The sequence below is a fragment of the Bos indicus x Bos taurus genome, unplaced genomic scaffold, assembly GCF_003369695.1.
Source record: "Bos indicus x Bos taurus breed Angus x Brahman F1 hybrid unplaced genomic scaffold, Bos_hybrid_MaternalHap_v2.0 SuperScaffold_100126, whole genome shotgun sequence".
Lineage (NCBI taxonomy): Eukaryota > Metazoa > Chordata > Mammalia > Artiodactyla > Bovidae > Bos > Bos indicus x Bos taurus.
Window position 1 is genome coordinate 1,266,844 of NW_020867066.1, and position 22,546 is coordinate 1,289,389.

The 22,546-nt window shown below is 45.0% G+C and overlaps 1 protein-coding gene across 2 annotated transcripts in view; it reads right to left on the bottom strand.

Moving 5' to 3' along the window:
- Window positions 1–14,756, bottom strand: part of LOC113888430 (multidrug resistance-associated protein 4-like) — a 547,902-nt gene extending 533,146 nt beyond the window's left edge. Inside the window, exons 1-3 of one of the 2 annotated variants that reach the window (XM_027535554.1) lie at window positions 14,437–14,691; window positions 4,135–4,245; window positions 3,469–3,589 (exon numbers count right to left, since the gene is read on the bottom strand). In XM_027535554.1, the coding sequence (XP_027391355.1) occupies window positions 3,469–3,589; window positions 4,135–4,245; window positions 14,437–14,510 (306 nt within the window). In that variant the 5' untranslated portion in view covers window positions 14,511–14,691. Of the gene's footprint in view, window positions 1–3,468; window positions 3,590–4,134; window positions 4,246–14,436 lie in introns of both variants that reach the window. The other variant, XM_027535553.1, reaches the window with a different exon arrangement.
- Window positions 14,757–22,546: the final 7,790 nt, after the last annotated feature.

The window sequence follows — 22,546 nt, forward strand, 5'->3', positions numbered from 1 at the left end:
CAAGGTTAAAGGGCTCCTGGTCCATCTGAATACAGCATGATGTTGCTTCTGGCATCAACATCCTAGTCAAATTTGGCATCCAGGGGACATGGACACCTGAACTCTACCCTCATTTATGATCCCAAATCTGACCTCCTGCTCCAGGAAGTTCTTGGCATCCTATTTATTATCTTTAGACAAAGTTCAGGATGCATGTGTCTGAAACCATGAATACAAAGCTCTAAAGACAAGCCTTTCTGACCCTAGATGACCTCTCATCTAGGGTCAAATGAACAAAGATGAACAGGCTTGTAAGTCAGAGAGCCCAAAGTGGAACCTCAATTTGTTCTTTATGCTTTCTTTTTTTAAAGTTTTATTTTATTTTTAAACTTTACAATATTGTATTGGTTCTGCCATATATCAAAATGAATCTGCCACAGGCATACATGTGTTCCCCATTCTGAACCTTCCTCCCTCCTCCCTCCCCATACCATCCCTCTGGGTCGTCCCAGTGCACTAGCCCCAAGCATCCAGTATCGTGCATCGAACCTGGACTGGCAACTCGTTTCAGATATGATATTATACATATTTCAATGCCATTCTCCCAAATCATCTCACCCTCTCCCTCTCCCACAGAGTCCAAAAGACTGTTCTATACATCAGTGTCTCTTTTGTTGTCTCGTATACAAGGTTATTGTTACCATCTTTCTAAATTCCATATATATGCGTTATTATACTGTATTGGTGTTTTTCTTTCTGGCTTACTTCACTCTGTATAATAGGCTCCAGTTTCATCCACCTCATTAGAACTGATTCAAATGTATTCTTTTTAATGGCTGAGTAATACTCTATTTTGTATATGTACCACAGCTTTCTTATCCTCTGTGATCACAGGCATCCTATGTAACTACTTGGACTTAGAGTCCTCTCTTCTAAAATAGGGGTAATATGAAACCTACAACTTCATTGAGTTAGGTTAAAAGGAATAAAAGTGATATTACACATACAGTGCTCATAGCAGTTCCTGATACATAACTAATTTTGAGTACTTACTATTGTTACTCAGTTCAGTTCAGTCACTCAGTCGTGTCCGACTCTTTGCGACCTCATGAATCACAGCATGCCAGGCCTCCCTGTCCATCGCCATCTCCTGGATTTCACTCAAACTCACGTCCATGGAGTCGGTGATGCCATCCAGCCATCTTATCCTCTGTCATCCCCTTTTCCTCCTGCCCCCAATCCCTCCCAGCATCAGAGTCTTTTCCAATGAGTCAACTCTTTGCATGAGGTGGCCAAAGTACTGGAGTTTCAGCTTTAGCATCATTCCTTCCAAAGAACACCCAGGGCTGATCTCCTTCAGAATGGACTGGTTGGATCTCCTTGCAGTCCAAGGGACTCTCAAGAGTCTTCTCCAACACCACAGTTCAGAAGCATCAATTCTTCAGTGCTCAGCTTTCTTTACAGTCCAACTCTCACATCCATACAATGACCACTATTGTTCCTACTGCACTACTAATAGTATTGTTGTTGCCACCACCATGACTACTGAGTATGAGCCCCTCTTACTGCTACTAGAACTTCTAGTACTACAGAGGATGAGCTCCCTTGTTTTCAAGGTCCTCTACTTCCCACTTCTCTGCCATGACCGCCCAACAACCAGCCTCCTGAAAGAGGGGCCCGGGGCTCTACCAAATGACAACTGACAACTGACACAACCCCTAGGCCTGGCCTTCCTGGATCCCCAGCAGGAAGTGTTACTAGGGCTGGACAATTTTGAAATCAACAGTCCACCCCACCCTTCACAAGGCACTTCAATATCTCAGTGGTAAGAGCCTTGTCTAAAGTGGCACTCTGCCACACACACCTATTCCCACCCTCTGGCACAATGGTCAACCCACCTTTGTCATCAACGAGAACACCATCTCCCAGGACCACCCAGTCCCCTGGGAACTGACAGATTCTCTGTCTCTCCAGTTGTGTGGGGTGGACTTCACCTGCCCAGCTGCCCACTGCCTGCAGTGCCCTTTAGTAAACACAGCCTTTAAACAAGAGCCATGCCACCCACCTGTAAACCACCTTGCCCACCCACCTTACCCCCAACACAATGGACTGATGACAACTCACACCTTCTCCACCTAAAACACCCCTTTCACAGCAACTGCATCTTCCATCCCTCCTGCTCTCACACACTCACAGCCCACCCATGTCCCTAAGGCAGTGCTAAGGAACCACGGAGAGCATGAGCCACCCAGGGGGGTCTGCAGCAGACCTCCAGAAGGCTCAGCCAGAACAGGGGTGCTGACGGCACTGTGTCCCCAGGTGGATGTGTCTCACTGCGGGGTCTTGACCCAGGATCTTCAGGGTCATGGAGGTCATTGACTTCATGGCTTTCTGTCTCTGGTTTTCTCCTGCAGATCCCCTCCTACACCTTCTGCCAGTGCCAGGATACCAAGACTCTCCTCTCAACTGGCAATCCATCCCTACAGTCATGACTGAAACCAGCATAGATGGTGCATGGATTCTCCATAATTCATGGTGAAGCTGGAGCTCCTCCCCACGGGGGTCTCTGACCTGGGTGACCTGGCCCACCGGGAGGGAGTAGCTCAGGGAAGGGTGTGCTCTTGGAGTTCTGGCATCTCCTGCCCAGATGCAGGGCCCCAGGTCCTATTCCACTGGAAAGGGAGAGACAATGATCCCTTCTTAGAAAAGCATTTATCAGATGTGTCCTGGGCAAGTTAACAATTAATTGCTCAGGTCCAAGTTTACTTCCTCCAAACCAGGAAGCACGTATTCCTTGAGGTTGTAGAATCTTCTCTTTCTCAAGGATCACTTTTAGCATTTATATCATTTACTGAGCACTAACAATGTCCTGCTGCTTCTGCTGCTAAGTCGCTTCAGTCGTGTCTGCCTCTGTGCGATCCCACAGACGGCAGCCCACCAGGCTCCCCTATCCCTGGGATTCTCCAGGCAAGAACACTGGAGTGGGTTGCCATTTCCTTCTCCAATGCGTGAAAGTGAAAAGTGAAAGTGAAGTCGCTCAGTCATGTCCAACTAGTAGCGACCCCATGGACTGTAGCCTACCAAGCTCCTCCATCCATGAGATTTTCCAGGCAAGAGTACTGGAGTGGCTTGCCATTGCCTTCTCCGTATGGTATAAAATGTCAGTGCCATCCTTCCACAATACTATGTTTTAATTGGTTAAAAGAAAAACATTGGCTTGGCAAAAAGTTCATTCAAGTTTTCCCATAAGCCTGAAAGAATTTTTTGGCCAACCCAACTGTAATCCCCTAGAGCATTTGTCTTTAAGCACCTGTCCATTCTAAAAGTAAATACAAAAAAAGTAAATACAACTGCTGAACTGCATCGTGATTCACAGACAAGTTTTAACTTCAGACCTTAAGCCACTGTCCTCTCTCCCCACCATCTCATCCATCTCAGTACTGATCTGCACACACTGAGAAGCAATGCACAGTATGGAAAAGCTTTTACCTCAAGAAACATAAGTAGTCCCAGAATGAAATAGAATTTCCAGTAACACTTGATGATTGCTTTCTTTAAAGAAGGCTCCCGTGCATCTTTCTTGGCTCTCAAAACTTCTCGATCCCAGTACCTGTGATAAGAAACAAAGAACAGTGAAGAAGAGCCCTGCTCAGGTAAAACGGGGGCGGGCAGAGCAGAAGACGAGCCTTCACTACAGGGCGCTCTGTGGCTGCCCCATAGATGCTGGCTAATGGGTCACAGGGCACCTGAAGGATGAGCAGTGTAGACCAAAGCACCTGAAAAAGTACAAGACCAGGCCTTGAGGGAGAAGTCTTAGTCTCAGAAAACAAGTTCCTGCCAAGCTTTGCTGGACTCACAGTTCACGAGCAGCTCAGGAGGGCAGACTCCCTCCTCCAGGAACCCCACCTCCGGGGACAGAGCTTGGCCTCCAGGGCTGTGGCTGCGGGCTCCCTCCATGCCCACAGATGTACAGGGAACACAGGCTCCCCCAGCCTCCAAAGTGGGCTAAGCCCGGGGTCAGCCTGAGGGGGTGAGCATGCAGTGTCAGGGGAGCAGGCTCAGAAGAACCCAGAGGAAGCAAAGCCTCCCCGACACCTTTAGCCCCATGTGGAAATTCTCCCTCTCTCTCCCCTTCTCCCTGCTGCCTGTGCTCACCCTTGTAGCTCTTCTCCAAGGTGCTGGGAGCGATCTTCCGGAAGCACTGAGTACAAATCATCTGGTTTTAATTTCCGTTCGTAACCAATTTTAAACAAGGGGTTTAGCCACCTGTTAAAAATTAAAAGGACAGTGACATATATCTAAATTACATAGCTCTAATTAGAATCCTACAGTGATGGGCTTTGTTAAAAAACAAACAAACTATACTTTAAATATATAGATATGGTGGAATAATTGGATATGTGTTTACACACTCACACACAGAGACATACACATTCCCTAACTCTGTAGGCTGAGAGGCCCCGGAAGCAATGACACATTGTTAGCAAAGAGCATGCTAGCCCCTCAATCTTGGGGTTTTGTTTAACATACACAATTATAATTTTTCTCTTGTGGGAAGGACTCTTAAGGTCTACTCTCTTATCAGCTTTCAAATATTCAGTACAGTAGGATTAACTATAGTCACCAGACTGGACATTACACCTTCATGAAAGTGAAAGTCGCTCAGTCGTGTCCGACTCTGCAACCCCATGGACTATACAGTTCATGGAATTCTCCAGGCCAGAATACTGGAGTGGGTAGCCATTCCCTTCTCCAGGGGATCTTCCCAACCCAGGGATCAGACCCAGGTCTCTCGCATTGCAGGCAGCAATTCCACGAACTGTATAGTCCATGGGGTCACAAAGAGTTGAACATGACCGAGGGACTTTCACTTTCACGAGGATGTAATGTGCAGTCTGGTGACTATAGTTAATCCTACTGTATAACTTATTTTATAATGGAAGTTTGTGTCCTTTGGCCCCCTTCATCCAGGTCTTGGCTTTGTAATCTCATTCTTGCCTAAAAGGAACCAACTGAAGAAATGACTGGTTCCAAGGTTGAGGCTGTGTGTGTCAGCACTGATAATTCTGGTTTTTTCACTGTAATATAAGTGCCTGACATGAAGCTTTAGAGATATCCATGTCAAAGACATCCATCTCCAGTGAACACGTGACAGCTACACAATGAGATAAAGAGCCAGGCCACCCCACCCATGAAGTTCCCACTTTAGAAAGCTCTGGTTGACCTGATAACAGACCATCTCACTGACTGTTTGCTTCTCCCTTCCAGCACTTTAATTCCCACTCTTATTTTTTAAATTCATCAATAAAGAGTGAAACTTTAAAATCATAGACACCCCACCCTCAACCCCAAAAAGGCAGAACCCCAAGTCCAAGCTTGCTCATGAGCTCTCTCTTTCCACCCAGGACCTCGCTGTGTCACCCCAGGGGTGCCTTGTATCCTCCAGGGCATGTGAGTGATACACCTCGGCATTTCAAATTCCCTGATGGTTCCCAGGGGTGATACATCTCACCCCTGTGAGATGTATCTCACAATCCTAAGAACCACAAGGGCTGATCCAGCCACAACACAGACTGCAAAAGGAGAATTTCTGTGGGGGCTTCTCATAACTAGTATGAGTCCCGGTGAGCAGAGCCCCAGGCAATCCCGGCAAAAGCCTCACCATCTACAGGCCAAGACCAACAGGCAGACAAAGTCCAAGATGGGTCTGAGACTTCTTGTGCCATAAAATAAGGAAGCGCTCAAGGATTCATGAGGATGTGTAGAAGGACAGAGAAGCTTGGATGGCTCTTGCTAGACAAATCTGGGATACTTTGAGCATCAAAACAAATAAATGGCAATTAACCTTAATCCAGTAAATAATGAAAGAATCCATGAATCCTTAGTGCTACATAAACAGGAGAGAAAGTAAAACTCTTGCAAACAAATGCAAACAAACATAAAAGGAGTAATCAGTTACTTTTAAGTTGTGTACATAACTGAAAATGTACTATACTGAATAATTTTTAAATTGTTTTGTGATTCAATCTGTAAACTATGTATCCCAAGATATGTCTGTTCTATACAGATGCTTAGTCCCTTGTGCAAATCAAGTGCTGGTCCAAAAGACTGCTGAAATTTTATATGCTTACTGATATTTTACACTTTTTTATCCTGCATGTCCTGCAACCTTATAAGTCTGCACAATAAAAATGTTTAACAATTCAGAAAAAAAAAGGAACAATCAAGTCAGAAAATCATCAATGGAAATTAAAAATAGTGTGTGAAAGCTTGAAGCAGAGATATTTACATAATCTCAAATTATCTCTCTGCAATTATTTATTATAAAGGGAAAAAAACAGTAACTGTACAGATGATCCCACCAAAAAACTTATTCAGATCGATTATGCATTATTTAAATGATAATAGCATGCAGACGCAGTCCATTGGTAAACACCATTTTACTGATGTGCCAGGGTAAGGAAATTCCAAGGCCAGACAATAATAACCCATGGATAGAGATCAAACCAGTCAGTCCTAAAGAAATCAACCCTGAATATTCATTGGAAGGCCTGATCCTGAAGTTCCAATACTTTGGCCAACCTGATGCAAAGAGCTGACTGATCGGAAAAGACCCAGATTCTGGGAAAGATTGAAGGCAAAAGGAGAAGAGGGCAGCAGAAGATGAGATGGTTAGATAACATCACCGACTCAATGGACATGAACTTGAGCAAACTATGGGAGAGAGTAAAGGACAAGGAAGCCTGGTGTGCTGGTCCATGGGGTCATAAAGTTGGACATGGCTGAACGACTGAATAACAACAACGACAGAGATCGCATTTCTTCTATCCTGTTATTCCTAGGACAACATGGGTATAGATGCTTAAGAACTATTTGTTGAATGTATGAATATCCATAACTCATTAAAGAAGTGATAAGATAGACTGAACTTCAGATTTTACTAATCCAGGTACCTTGGCACATCTAAAGAGCCCTGGTCCAGGAGTCAGAAGACTGGACTCTAGTCCCAACAACGGTGCTGAGCACCCAGGACCTCAGCTGTCCTCTGCTCCATGTCTCCACTCCAGTTCAGCAGCTCCATGACCTTTAACATCTCTAGGTCTCAGCTTCCTTCCAGAACAATGGTGCACATCTAGGAGCTTTACCACTAAGCAAGTTTGACACAAGTTGGGTGATTTATTCCACACTTGCCCCCTATATAAAATGCTCAGGGAATTAGCACTGGGACTTACCCAGATGATGACACCCTGCCCCCAAAGTGAAAGCATTAGTCACTCAGTTGTGTCCAACTCTTTGCAACCCCACGATCTGTCCACAGAATTCTCTAGGCAAGAATACTGGAGTGGATAGCCATTCCCTTCTCCAGGGGATCTTCTCAACCCAGGGATTGAATCAGGTTCTCCTGCATTACAGACAGACTTTTTACCATCTGAGCTACAAGGGAAGCCCACAAAAGACCCTCTTTAAAATTCTGCTTGAGGAGGAAAAGATGCTCAACATCAAAATATCTTTGGATCCTGCTTCCTTAACTTTTGATGGTTAACATTTACTTATAGCATTAAATAATGTTCAAAATGTGGCATTTATTTTTTAATTAAATTTTTTATTTTGTAAAGGAGTATATTCAACAGACAACATGGTAGTTTCAGGAGGACAGCAAAGGGACTGAGCCATACATACACATGTATCATTCTCCCCCAAACCCCACTCCCATCCAGGCTGCCACATAACATTGAGCAGAGTTCCCTGTGTGATACAGTAGGGCCTTGTTGGTTATCCATTCTAACAATAACCCTGTGTATGAGACAGCAAAAGAGACACTGATGTATAGAATAGTCTTATGGACTATGTGGGAGAGGGAGAGGGTGGGAAGATTTGGGAGAATGGCATTGAAACATGTATAATATTATGTATGAAATGAGTTACCAGTCCAGGTTCGATGCACAATACTGGATGCTTGGGGCTGGTGCACTGGGACGACCCAGAGGGATGGTATGGGGAGGGAGGAGGGAGGAGGATTCAGGATGGGGAACACATGTATACCTGTGGCGGATTCATTTCGATATTTGGCAAAACTAATACAATTTTGTAAAGTTTAAAAATAAAATAAAATTTAAAATAAATAAATAAATAAATACAGCAGTGTGTACACGTCCCTACCAAACTCCCAAACTATCCCTTTCCCCCATCACTCTCTTTGGCAACCATAAGTTCGTTCTCCAAAGTCTGAGAGTCTCGTTCTGTCAAAATCGGTATTTAATTGAAATGTATGCAGTCTCTCACTTTTGTTTAATACAGTTTATTGCTAATCAAGATGTGATGCATATCTATGACCATATATTTTGGTGCATCTTTCCTTTTTCCAAATTCCCAGAAGTAGAAAAATTAGTGAAAGGCTGAACTGTTTTCCATTAGATTCAGACCAATTTGCCCTCTTAACAGCTATTTGTGAGCTTATATCATTGTCAGCTTTGAATACCTGAACTACATTTTTTCTGGGCCTAAAGTTAAAAATAATTCAAACAGCTTTAATTTGAATTTATTTGATTTATGCATGCTCAGTCACTCAGTCTTGTTCGACTCTTTGCAACCCCACAGTCTACCATTTTACAACCCCAGTCCTGTTCAACTCTTTGCAACCCCATGAACTGTACTGTCAGGCTCCTCTGTCCATGGGATTTCCCAGGCAAGAATACTAGGGTGGGTTGCTATTTGACTTGTAGAGATGGAACACTTTTTATGTCTATTGATCATTTACTTGTCTTTTTCAAGTGTCTATAACATATTTTTTCCTATAGAGCTTTTATATTTTTGAAATAACTTGTAATAGTGCATATATTTTTTTCCAGATTTTAATGTTTCTTTACAGGTTTTAAATTATATATCATTCATTAAAATCGAGTCTTTTGAATTCTCCTGTTGCTTTTGTAGTATATCTTTTAAAAATCCGAACATCATCTAAATCTATGTGCTTTATTTTAGCTTTTTTCTTATTTTATTTCTAACAGTAAAGGCAGCTAGAACTTCTTTTAGTTTTTGATATAGGATAGGCCCCATTTTTTCCCTAAAACAGTCCATTTTCCCATTGTGGTTTATTGAGTATTTCTTATTCCTCACTATTGGAAATAAGAAGCACAGTTAATGAATCGTGTCCAGCTGAGAATGGACTGTCCAGTCTGCTGAGACTCTCCCTGGCGATGGCCCCACTGTCCTCACTGCAGCCTCTGGGATGAGCTCTGCATTTCTCTCCTCCCTCATCCCAGAGGCCAGCAGGTTGGGGGTGAGTGCAGGACCTGTCCCCAGAGATAAGGGTGGTGTAGGATCTTGGACTACATGCACTTGGCCCATCAGGGAGCTGTTAAATTCTTGTTCCCTGACACTGGCCATGTCTCAGTGAGTGAACTGTCCCCTTGCAAAGGGAGTGTGGATGCGAAGACTGTCATTGATGTCAAGACAGACTCTCTGGAGATAATTTTCAGAGAAGCTGATGACATGAGGAGGGATGTGAACTCGCCAAGGGCTGAGATAGTTTAGGAAGGTTGGGCCTGTTAGGCCCTCAGTAACTAGCAATTGTGAATAGACAGAAATGTTTAATTTCAAACTAGGATTCTTTGCACTATTTTTAGAATACCAGTTGTTATTCTTCATTAACAGTCAGAAACCCACATGTTGTAGATGGAAGCTGGGTGAGCTTTCCAGGGCTCTTTCTCTGACCTTGATCTGTTCCCAGTGAGTGTTTACTTTGATGAGTTTTGGTAATTTTATACAATAACCACAGCCTCAAGCAAGAAGTAGAACATTCCAAAGGTATAGTCAAATTTATTGGTATGTCCTTACGGCAAAATAAACTGCCTAACAAATTTAAGTTTATCTCCTGTAGTTTCTTCTTGTTTTTTTTGGTCTTTATAGTTCTGTATCTGATCAGCCTGAGACTAGTGTCCTTTCAGAGGTATCAAGTGGATAATTTGCCTTTCAGAGTCTTCCATGGGTCCCCCAGTGTGTTGATTCCTAGCCTCTGTTGACCTGAAACAGACAGACTGCAAAATATTTCCCCAGCAAAGATGGGCTTATCCAGAATCAGCAGAGAATTGCAGTTTGAGGTCTGCATTTGTGGAGAGCCAAGTGTAAGTCCCCAAAGTGCCAGGGTTGGAGAGCACTTTTATAGACGGGAAGAGGAGGTTGGAAGGGCTCTTACAGAGTCCATGGCTTTTCATTGCCTGCGTCCTTGCCAGGAAAGGAGAGCAGTCCTTCTTTTTCCTGTTGGTGCTGCTGTTGTTGTAACCTCATGTATCAAACTTTCAGAGGCTTTCTACTGGGGACCCTGGGATTACTCAAGCGCTCTGTGGTGGTGATGACTGCTGTTTGTCTGGGGGCGCTTGTCCTGTTCAGAGCATCGCTGACCCTCTCAGCATCCCAGGGAGGTGTTCTCTCCAGGTCTTCTCCCCACTTTCTCGAGGCCAATACTTAGAGGTACTAGCCACATAATCAGGAAGTGGCAAAGTCTAGACTCTAACACAGGAACACTTCCAAATGAGGCACATCAGGTGCCATTTTTTTTCTCATTAAATTTTTCAAAACTGTGGAAAATGCACACAACATAAAGTTTACCATCTTGATGATTTTTCAAGCACGCGATTCATTATTGTTACCTATCTTAACATTACTGTGCAACCAGTTTCCAGCACTCTCTTCATCCTGCACTGTTGTGCCATCAAACACTAACTCCCCACTTCCCTTGCCCCCAGCCCCTGGCAACCACAAGGCCACTTTGTTTCTCTTTGACTGCTCTGAGGACTTCATGTAAATCAAATCATAAAATATTTGTCCTTTGTGATGCACCATTTTACAACCCCACCGTCAGTGTTCAGGGTTCTAGTTTCTTCACATCCTTGCCAACACTATTTTTTCTTCCTTTTTTTCCCCATGGGAGCCCTCCTAATATGTATGAGCTGGTGTCTCATTGTGGTGCATAACTAACATAACAGGGTTAAGCAACTATATGTCAATAAAAATTAATTCTAAAAAATCATGAGCTATAATTTTGATTTTAAAAAAACCGTGCATGTGCAGATATGCAAAGATTTCTAGGGTAAAGACTAAGAAATAACCAAAATATCAGCAAGTAGACCTGGCTAATAAAAACAAATCCTTATTCCTCTCTTCTTCTGTGTGCTCAGTCATGTCCAACTCTTTGCGACCCGATGGACTATAGCCCACCAGGCTCCTCTGTCCATGGGATTCTCCAGGCAACAATATTGGAGTGGGTTGTCGTTTCTTACACCAGGGGATCTTCCTAACCCAGGGGTCAAACCCACCTCTCTTGACTCTCCTGCACTGGCAGATGGATTCTTTACCCCTGTGCCACCTATCTGGGAGGCCCTTCTTCTTCTATAGTTTTAATATTTTTATATAAATAGAAAAATATATATATTCTTTTCTAAAATTCACAATTACCAATAGTCAAAATGTATGCCTTCTCTTAGACTCTAAGTCCTACCTGTGCTGTGAAAACACTAAAACCCCAGTGAGGTCATTTGTATAGAGTCAATAATCTAGTTACTGGCATCATTTACAAGTTTAGAAAGCAGATGAAATGTGAGAAGAAAAGCAAATACCCAATGAGAAGATGAAAACTCACTTCTTCTCTACAAGGTGGGCCTTGTCTTTGGGCAGTACTTCCTGCCTGGGCTCATTTCAATTTCCCAGGACAGCGAGTATGGGACACAAGGAAATCATAAGGGTACCTCAGACTTTACATACAGGATGGCAATTGTGGTCACCAGCTAACTTCACAAGGTCTGGACCCCTTTTTAAAAGTTAACACTGAAGGAAAACTGCCAATGGGAGGAGTGGCTTAAAGCAGAAGCCAACCTCCACCTTCCATTAGAATCACTTAGAGCTTATTTAACCCCACCCCCACCATTTCTAAATTTACAGAATTGGCCAGAAGGACTGCAGTGGGGTTCGGGCATTTGCATTTCTAACAAGCTCCCAGGTGATGAGGATGGAGGATGAGAAGGTCTGAGAGCCATACTCTGAGAACAGGTACCTAAAGCTTGAATATTTTCAAGCTGTTTCACAAGCATCATCTCTAACAGCAAGAACTTTAAGAACTTGCTTTGAGAACCTCCTGCCTACAAGACCAAATGTGTGTGCATTCGCCTTCTCCCTGCATTTAAGAACAAGTATCCAAAGAGAAGCAGCTCAGAATAGCAGTTACATACAGGAAAACACAGACTCGGGAGCCAGACTCCTGGTTGGGGATCCAACTTTCGCTATTAAGCTGTGTGATGCAGGCAAGTTACTCAAACTCTTGGAATTTGGGGGAGAATGGATACATGTACAGGTATGACTGGGTCCCTTTCCTGTCCACATGAAACTATCACAACATTGTAAATTGGCTGTACTCCAATATAAAATTAAAAGTTTTAAAAAAATTACTCAACCTCTCCGCTTCAGTGACTTCACACGTAAAATAAGAGGTAATAGCTCCTTCCAATTCAGCAGGAAAATTGGAAATGCGTGTCTACCCAAACCAATGAGAAGTCCTCACCTCACCATCCCATTTGCATACATACACATTTTGAAAATCCACAAACAGAACATCCCTGGAGAGTTCCTTGCCCTGCCTGAGGTTAAGGAGAGGTATCTCTACTTTAGTATCATTTACAGTTGTTGCTATTTAGTCAGTCATGTCCAACTCTTTTGCAACCCCATGGAGTGTAGCCTGCCAGGCTCCTCTTTCCATGGGATTTCCCAGGCAAGAATACTGGAGTAGATTGCCATTGCCTCCTCCAGGGGATCTTCCTCACCTAGGGATCGAATCCATGTCACCTGGTCTCCTGCTATTGCAGCAGATTCTTTACCACTAAGCCAATAGGGAAACCTACACCCATATTTTTCCTTCTTGACCTTCTTTCCTTAAGCGCCACGAAAAACCCAAGAGATGTAGATACACACACTGAATACACCACCATCAGAACAAGCATAGAAGGTTCGGTTTCCTGGGGCTCCCCGAGGACTTCCCATATGAAAAAAAGGAAATGTCAGAATTTGTGAGAAAGATGAATGGTTTAGGGTCCAGAAATGAAAGATATAATAATCACCCAAGTGTGATTAAACCCAGAGTTTGAGGCCCATCTAGTTAGTGGTCCCAACTACTGGATGGAAAACTTTAGTTGAGACCTTCATCTCTCTGAGCCGCTTTTCATCTGTGTGCTTCCTCCTCACTGAAGCTCAGGGACCCTTCAGTGGTTTCAGGACTAAAGGACTCCTGGGCAAGACCACCTGCATCAAGACCTTGCACTGCTTCTGGAAAGGCTAGAGATGCAGATAAGACCCCACAGGCTTCAGGGACCCTATCCCCAAGGTGACTCTCAAAGGTGGAAGTGGAAATATTCACAGTAAGGACAGGGACTGGTCAAATCCATATTCCAGTCCTCAGTGTATCCCAGGTAAAAGTAAAATGGGTTCAAGAATTGTGTCCCCATTCAATAAACTGTGGTGACTCAGGCGGTAAAAGCATCTGCCTACAATGCGGGAGACCCAGGTTTGATCCCTGGGTCGGGAATATCCCCTGGAGAAGGAAATGGCAACCCACTCCAGTACTCTTGCCTGGAGAATCCCATGGATGGAAGAGCCTGGTAGGCTACAATTCATGGGGTCTCAAAGAGTCGGACACGACTGAGCAACTTCACTTTCATTTTCATTAAATAAAAAACAATAGTGTTTTACATACATGAAATGTGTCACAACTAGATACCAGGATATACAGTGAGAGATGCATACAGAGAGAAAGAGGGAGGCAGGGAGACCTGGTCACAGACACAGGGACAAGGGAGCCCAGTGCAGTTGGACTCAGCTGTCACCTAAGAAATATGGGGAAAGGTAGGGACATTACTGGAAGATGACAACAGGAGCAGAGCACTAACTAGATAAAGGAAGTGGTTCAGGGCTGTTTGCTTAGTGGGGAAAGGGTGCGAATTAGTTCCCTTTGAATCCGGAGTTTTCAAAGTCCCTTTGAATTCATAGTTCACTATGAATCTGGAGCTGTCCTGCGGAAGCCAGCTAAGGATGGCGTACTGGGGTCCAGTCCTTCTCCCGCTGGCGGTGACCAGCCCTGGGCAGCCTGGGTTCTCAGCCTCCCTCCCTCCTGCTCCCGCTGCCCCTCCTACTCCCTGGGACTAAGGAGGCTGGCGGGGCAGCGAGTTGCAAGGCAGGGAGACCCTGTGCCCCGCCACCAGGTCCCTCTTCCCGTTCCTGCTACCCCTTCCCGTCGCCTCACCCAGAGGGTGCTGACAGGGACCCCCGTGGCCGGCGGGGGGAGACCCCACCGCTACAAGCAGCCATCGGAAAGCGCTCCCTCGTCCTGACCCTTGACCCTCAGGCCCTGCAAGGCTCAGCAGCGTCAGGCACTGGCCCTGAGGGGCGGGCTGTCTCAGCCCAGGCGGGGCTCACCAGGAGAACAGCCGGGAGCAGAAGTTCGCGTCCTGCAGCGGGTTGGGCTTCTCCTCCGGGGACACCGGCTGCATCTTGCCGGCCTGGACCAGCGCAGGCCGGGGGCGTGGGGTGGGGGCAGCCCGGGGCCACACGCAGGTGTGAAGCGAGGCCGCAGGCGCCGCTGATGGAGGCGGTGGGGGAACCGCAAGGCACCGGGCGCAGGACCCCAGGCGCCCACGTTCCCAAACTGGGCTGCAAACTCTACCAAACTCTGAGCCCAGGCCCCCACCCAGAAGATGGAGAGGGAGGGGCAGGCTGCAGCAGAAACGCCCCTCAGCTGTGGTGAAGACAGAGAAAGCTGGCAGAAGGAGATAGCAGCTCGCCCTCTGGGCACGCTGCCCTCATCAGGACCAAACAAGGGAGCTGTGGGAAGGTCTCCAACTGGAATGGAGCAAAATCCTGGGGGGCTTACCTGGGATAAACTACCCCCCCACACCCAATCACGAGACACACTGAGCTAGTGGCCAATACTGGTCAGTGGAAGTGAGCACAGATAACAAGCACAAAGCTGCCAAGCTACTGAGATGACAGCCTCAGGCTCCCTAGTGTCTGTTCTACTGCTAGGCTGGCCCTGGAGGAATCCTGTTTTAATAAGAGGAGGGAAAAGGAAAGACCAAAACACGTTCTTCTTGTGGCATGAAGGAGTTACTCAGCAGTGAACCCATGCACAAAGAAAAGTACATAAGCAAGAAGTCAAGGTTTACTTTATCTCTCAACTAAATAAATTTTAAATGAGCTAATAAGCAGGTATCAGTACAAGAGGGAAATAAAGAACTTCAAACGTTTTCCCCATATATGAAGCCCATATGAATATATATGAAGAAAAATGCATTCAAAAGTATTATTTCTGGAATGAATAAACAAAGTGTGGTATAAACATACAGTGGAGTATCATTCAGCCTTAAAAAGAAAGGAAATTCTGCCATGTACTGCAGTATGGATGAGCCTCGAAGACTGTGATGTTGTGACTTATAATTAGAATACTTATTTAGTCTTCATGCTGTTGCTGTTACAGAACTCCTAAAACCCTTAGGTGCTCTAAGAGTGAAAAAGTATCTTTTTTTATTTTATTTTATTTTTTAACTTTACAATATTGTATTGGTTTTGCCATATATCAAAATGAATCCGCCACAGGTATACATGTGTTCCCCATCCTGAACCCTCCTCCCTCCTCCCTCCCCATACCATGCCTCTGGGTGGTCCCATTGTACCAGCCCCTATCTTTTGATAATTGTAACAAGCCCCTTTCAACTACACCTGAGTTTTAGTGAATACATCTGTTAGTCAGAAAAACCAACCACCTGATTAAAGGGTTGGCACTTTCAGCCCCGCCCTCCAAATCCAGGGAGAAGAGGGACTGGAAACAGTTCAACCACCAATGGCCAGTGCTTTAATCAACCTTGCCTAAGTATGCTTCTATGAAGCCTCAGTAAAAAACCAATAGGATGGGGTTCACAGAGCTTCCCAGCTGGTGAACATGTGTAGGTGCTGGAACCGTGACTCACCTGGAGAGGCCTGGAAGACCCTGCCCCTCCCCCTACCTTGCTCTCTGCATCTCTTCCATCTGGCTGTTCCTGACTTGAATCCTTTTATGATAAACTAGTAATCTAGTCAGAGAAGGCAATGGCACCCCACTCCAGTACTCTTGCTTGGAAAATCCCATGGATGGAGGAACCTGGTAGGCTGCAGTCCATGGGGTCGCCAGAGTCGGACACGACTGAGCAACTCCACTTTCACTTTTCACTTTCATGCATTGGAGAAGGAAATGGCAACCCACTCCAGTGTTCTTGCCTGGAGAATCCCAGGGACAGGGAAGCCTGGTGGGCTGCCGTCTATGGGGTTGCACAGAGTCGGACATGACTGAAGTGACTTAGCAGCAGTAGCAGTGATCTAGTTTGGAGGCCATGGCACCCCACACCAGTGTTCTTGCCTGGAAAATCCCATGGGTGGTGGAGCCTGGTGGGCTGCTGTCTATGGGGTTGCACAGAGTCGGACACGACTGAAGCGACTTAGCAGCAGTAGCAGCAGACTAGTGAAAATCATAGAAACACAAAGTAGAATGATGTTTGCTGGGCAAGGGGGATGGTGGGGAGTGTTTAATGGACACAGAGTTTCAGTTGGAAGATGAAAAAGCTCTGGAGATGGACTGTGGTGATGATTGCACAGCAATGTGAATCTAATCAATGCCCACAATAGTACATTTTAAAATGGTTAAGATAGCTCACATGTGTTATGTATATTTTATACCATGTAATGGAGGAGAGAATTCCTTTTTGTTTTACCTTTCTAGGTCCTCTGGCTGAGACCTGGGAAATTCAATTGATATAAGACAGATGAACAAGAGAAAAACAGTTTATTAACCTGTGCAGCATGCACATGTATGCAAAAGTCTTTCATCATTCACAGACAGTTGTTGCTGTACTAAGATGTGTTTGTAAAAGTGCTTCATTTTCAAGAAGATCCATAGGAAGGACTTTTGACAAGTACAGATTTCTGATAAGTTTCAAATGAAGAGCTAAACTTTGTAAGAAATTATAGAGTCCTAATGGAAAACCTGATGCCTTCATAAAACCATTAACAAAAAGGACTAGTTGCTGAGTGAACTGGAAAATATGCTTATAAATTTTATTGTTTTTTTCTAAAATATTACTGGTTTAAGTTAGTGTTTTCCCAACATAAGAAAATCCTTTCCCTCAAGCTAATTATGACTTAAAACAATTTGGAAAATTACATCTTTGTAAGTAGAATTAAAACATTTGTCTTTTCTTTCTACCTGATCCCTCCAAAAACTGGAAACTCTTAGGTTCCCAGAAGCTGTGTCAGTTGCCTCATAACAGGGGCGACTCTTCCAACTCTAGTTGAGTGACAATGTTCTCTGAACTCAGTTTCTCATCTGTAAAATGGGTATTTAAAAGTAATATCTGGGACTTCCCTGGTAGTCCAGTGGTTGAGAATCTGCCTTGAAATGCAGGGAAGTTAGTTTCAATCCCTGGTCAGGGAACTCAGAGCCCACATGCCAGCAGAGCAACTAAACCTGAGCACCACAGCTATTGAGCCTGCCCACTGCTCCATATGAGAGAGTCCATGCACCACAACAAAAGATCTTGCATGACACAACATAGGTCCCAAGCGCCACAACAAAGCAAAAGTAAAAAACAAAATGTAATAACTATCTCGTGGAGTTATTGTTTATCTGAAAGTGCTTGTTGTAATTTCTGATGCAGAAGGGATGTTTAATAAGTGGAGGTTATTATAGTAAGATACTTTATCAGAATATTAAATTAATTGTCCTTCAGTTCAGTCTTTCAGTCATGTCTGACTCTTTGCAACTCCATGAATTGCAGCACGCCAGGCTTCCCTGTCTATCACCAATTCCCGGAGTTTACCCAAACTTATGTCCATTGAGTCGGTGATGCCATCCAACTATCTCATCCTCTGTTGTCCCCTTCTCCTCCCACTTTCAATCTTTCCCAGCATCAGGGTCTTTTCAAATGACTCAGCTCTTTGCATCATGTGGCAAAAATATTGGAGTTTCAGCTTCAACATCAGTCCCAGGACTGGTGAACACCCAGGACCGATCTCCTTCAGAATGGACTGGTTGGATCTCCTTGCAGTAAGGGACTCTCAAGAGTCTTCTCCAACACCACAGTTCAAAAGCATCAATTCTTCTGTGCTCAGCTTTCTTTACAGTCCAACTCTCACATCCATACTTGACCACTGGAAAAACCATACCTTGACTAGACGGACCTTTGTTGACAAAGTAATGTCTCTGCTTTTGAATATGCTGTCTAGGTTGGTCATAACTTTCCTTCCAAGGAGCAAGTAAATTGTCCTTGCTGTGGTATAAATGTTTGTGATAAAGGAATGAAAATGCAATTCTTGAGGTTATAGCTTAAAGGCCACTGGTGCTGGAATAAAGAGAACAGTTTTCAAGAAAACTTAACCAACTGAATTTTCCTCCAGAGAAGAGAGATTGAAACCCAAGTCAGAGGAGAGCAAATGTCTGGGGACAAGAGGGAGAGTGCGAGAGATCCCTGTCCCCAATGGTCACCATCCTCAACCTCCCAGGCAAGGACAAAGTAGGGGGATATCAGATATGATAGAACCCCCACCCCAAGTATGACTGGTGCCTTACCTCCAGCTAGAAGCCAGGTGAGTTGGCCACTTTGCAGAAGAGATTCCCATACCATCATCTTGTGTTACAAGTAAAAACCTGATTTCCCACTTGGGGTCTGGAAAATTCAGAAAGGGGGAGGCAGCAGGCTTACAGAGTCTGTGAGCCAGGATGAAAGAATGCCATAGAGGGAGATGAAGTGTGTGCCATCCAGCTAGGGAGCAGATGAGAACCCAGTTACATCCTTCCTTAAAAATCCCACAACAGAGTTGATTTTAAAAACAGAATACATTTTAAAAAACATTTGCCCAGAAAAGTGGAAACCAGACTTTGCTAAAGTTTAAGAAACAACACCAGGAGGATAAATAAGAACTCTTCCTCAAACTAGATCATCTGCTTTATAATCAATTTCGATTTATAGTCCCTACTCTTCATCCTCCATGTTACAAGTGGTGCAGGAGAAGGAAATATCTCATCCTGGGAGACGTGGGAGTACCAGGGACCAGCTTCCAAGTGAGGGTCTTTGGCTTCCTGCAGGAGAGAGTTGAAGAGGAAGCTGAAGTAGAGTGAAAATGGACTTATTCAGGGACACACACTCCATAGTCAGAATGTGGACCCTCTCAGAAGGTGAGAGGGCCCAGGGTATGGGGTTGTTAATTGTCATGGGCTGGGTAATTTCATATGATAATAAGTGGGGCAGATATTCTTGCTATTCCAGGGAAGGAACAGGGATTTTCAAGAACTGAACCGCTGCACACTTTTGAAATGGAGCAGGACCCTATGGTCCTTGCCCCCCATGTCCTCTGCCTACCTTTTGTCTGTGGAAAATCTTTAGCCAAAAAATATGTTTAATCCCAGAAGTGAGAACATGTAGATACCAAGAAAAACAGTTAAAGGAGACCAAATAATAATAATGTAGTCATTAAGCATAGTCAAGGACCTCTTAATTTCTTCTCAAGGGCTATAGATAATATTCTGAGCCATATCCTGTGAGCTGTCTTATAGGTACTGAAAACCCCTCCAGGTAAAGAACTACATAATAACCGGACTGTAGCCATGACATAAGCTGCCACAGTTCTGAGAACTGACCTCGAGTAATGGGAACAAACCAGCCCTGGAACTGAAGAGTAACTGTACTTAAAACAATCAAGACAACACTGGTCAGACCACCAATGACCAATTTCAAGATGACTGTCAGCGCTGACTCTGCTGTTTCTACACGTAACCCTCTCCCTCTGTCTATAAAAGTTCTTGTCCATTCATTGTCAAGGGAGGAGGAGTGAGCCTTTGCAGAGGTGCCCATCCTCCCCCCTCACCACATGCTGCTGCTGCTGCTGCTAAGTTGCTTCAATCTTGTCCGACTCTATGCGACCCCATAGACGGCAGCCCACCTGTCCCTCGTCCCTGGGATTCTCCAGGCGAGAACACTGGAGTGGGTTGCCATTTCCTTCTCCAATGCATGAAAGTGAAAAGTCAAAGTGAAGTCACTCAGTTGTGTCCGACTCATAGCAACCCCATGGACTGCAGTTTACCAGGCTCCTCCGCCCATGGGATTTTCCAGGCAAGAGTACATACTGGCATCCAAAATAAAGTAAATGTTCCTTTCCACCAACCTGGCCTCTTTATTGGCTTTTGAGTGGCGAGCAGCCAGATGCTCCTCTTCGGTATCACTTTTTGGCCTTCTGTGGTCAGCCTTGGAACTATCACAGCACCAGTCATGGTGAGAGGGGGATGAATTTTAGTGTTATAATGAAGGTGTAATGAGTTAGAGATCAGAGACCAGACCATGCTCAACACTATATTGATTTTAGCTGGTTCAAGCCAGTTTTTGTGGGATCCTGTTTTTCTCAATATCTGTACGCCATTCCTTCCTGTCTCACAAGCACAGAAACACTGTTTCCACAGTGATGAGGCCATCTTAGCCTCTTATCTGGGAATCAGGACCTGGTTCTCTGTGTACCCTGATGCCTAGGTCCTTCCCTTTCCTATTTAACTAATACCAGGTTGTCTTCCTCAGATGAAGGGCACCACGGACTCCCACTTATTTCAGAAGCAACATCAAGCCCCCGCCAAGAGGGAGTTACCTTATGGATTAAAAAAACAAACAAAACTTATTATATCAATACCTTCCCTTTTGGATCTTCAGGCATAGAGGAGAAATCCGTCTCTTTCTCTTCATCAAGATTATCTCCACAGGTAACCAAGGAAACGGTCATTAAAGGTAAGGTGGGGCCCTTAATATTCAGGGAGGCTGGGCTGCGACAGAACAGTCACTGACAAAGCCCATCAACCATTCCCTGGGAGTAAAATAGAATCTGGATAATGAAATAAGGGCTACAAGGGCTTCCCTTGTAGCTCAGTCAGTAAAGAATCTGCTGTAGTGCAGGAGACCTGGGTTCCATCCCTGGGTTGGAAAGATCCCCTGGAGAAGGAAATGGCAACCCACTCCAGTATCCTTGCCTGGAAAATCTCATGGATAGAGGAGCCTGGTAGGCTGCAGTCCATGGGGTCGCAAAGAGTTGGGCATGACCGATTGACTAATACTTAATGAAATAAAGTGTTACCTTTTTTTTCTCCCTTTGTTGCTGAGTCGAGTTTCACTTGTTCACAGGGCGCCTCGTGCAGAAACCTCAACCCGGCCCTTCAGACAAGACTCCTTTATGCAAAATGGCTGCACCAACACCTCAGCTCTGAGGGCCAAATGCAGAGATGCTGAGCCTGACACTATGATCTGGAGCCACGGGCAGCACAGCTGAGCCTGTCCTGTGAGAATCGCCCATCCCCCAGCTGACAGGAATCACATACAGCAGTCCCAGGGGTGTTTTAAGGGGAAAGCATGTCCTCTGGAGCACATTCTATGGGCACAAGCCATACCTGACAGAGGGGCTTCCCAGGTGGATCAGCAGTAGAGAATCTGCCTGATCCCTGGGTCAGGCAGATCCCCTGGAGCTGAAAATAACAACCCATTCCAGTATTCTTGCCTGGGAAATCCGATTGACAGAGGAGCCTGGTGGGCTGCAGGTCATGGGGTTGCAAAGAGTCAGACATTACTGAGTGACTCACACACACACACGCACAGCTGTCAGATGAAACCCCCTGGCCTTTGGGGTCTGATTGGGGAGAGTCAGTAACAAAACAGGAAGAAATCAAACTGTCTTCCACTTTCCTGGTGGCTTAGACAGTGAAGAATCTGTCTGCAGTGGAGGAGACCAGGGTTTGACCCCTGGGTTGGGAAGGTCCCCTAGAGAAGGGAATAGGCAACCCACTCCAGTATTCTTATGTGGAGAATTCCATGGAATTCTGGTGGGTTATAGTCCATAGAGTTGCAAAGAGTCACACAAAACTGAGCAACTAACATTTTCTAGCAATGGAAGCAGCTGCCATTTGGGAAGAAATGAGATCTTATATTTCCAACAGAGGTTTTTGTTTGGCTGCTCTCTTGTGGGTTTTTTAAAGTGCTGATTCCTGCCTTCCCTCTCCCAAGATTCTGATTTTACTGATATGAGGCTTCAGCACTGGGTTTACAGAGCTCCCTTGGTGATTTTACAAACCACTGGCCTTTTCCATGTTTAAGTTATAAGGACTCTATCTGGACAAGGAACAAAGTAAACAAATTAGGTGATTCTGTAGGAGCAGGAAGGTGCATTTCTGTGTCTAGGGTGTAGATGAGGTGGGTGAGTTGGGGGCCTGTGACACCTCTTGCCCGCTGTGAGGTCTTCCTGGCCCCTCATTCCATGGCCTTTCCACCCTGCTCACCTAGATACATGATTCTTCTGCCCCCTGGTGGTGATTTTCAGTATAGCATGGTTGTCCCTGGAGGTTTCATAACCAGCCCAGCCTAGTTGGGTATCCCTGGTGGCTCAGTGGTAAAGAATCTCCCTGACAATACAGAAGCTGCAAGGTTCAGTCCTTCGTTCGGGAAGATCCCCTGGAGAAGGAAATGGCAACCCAATA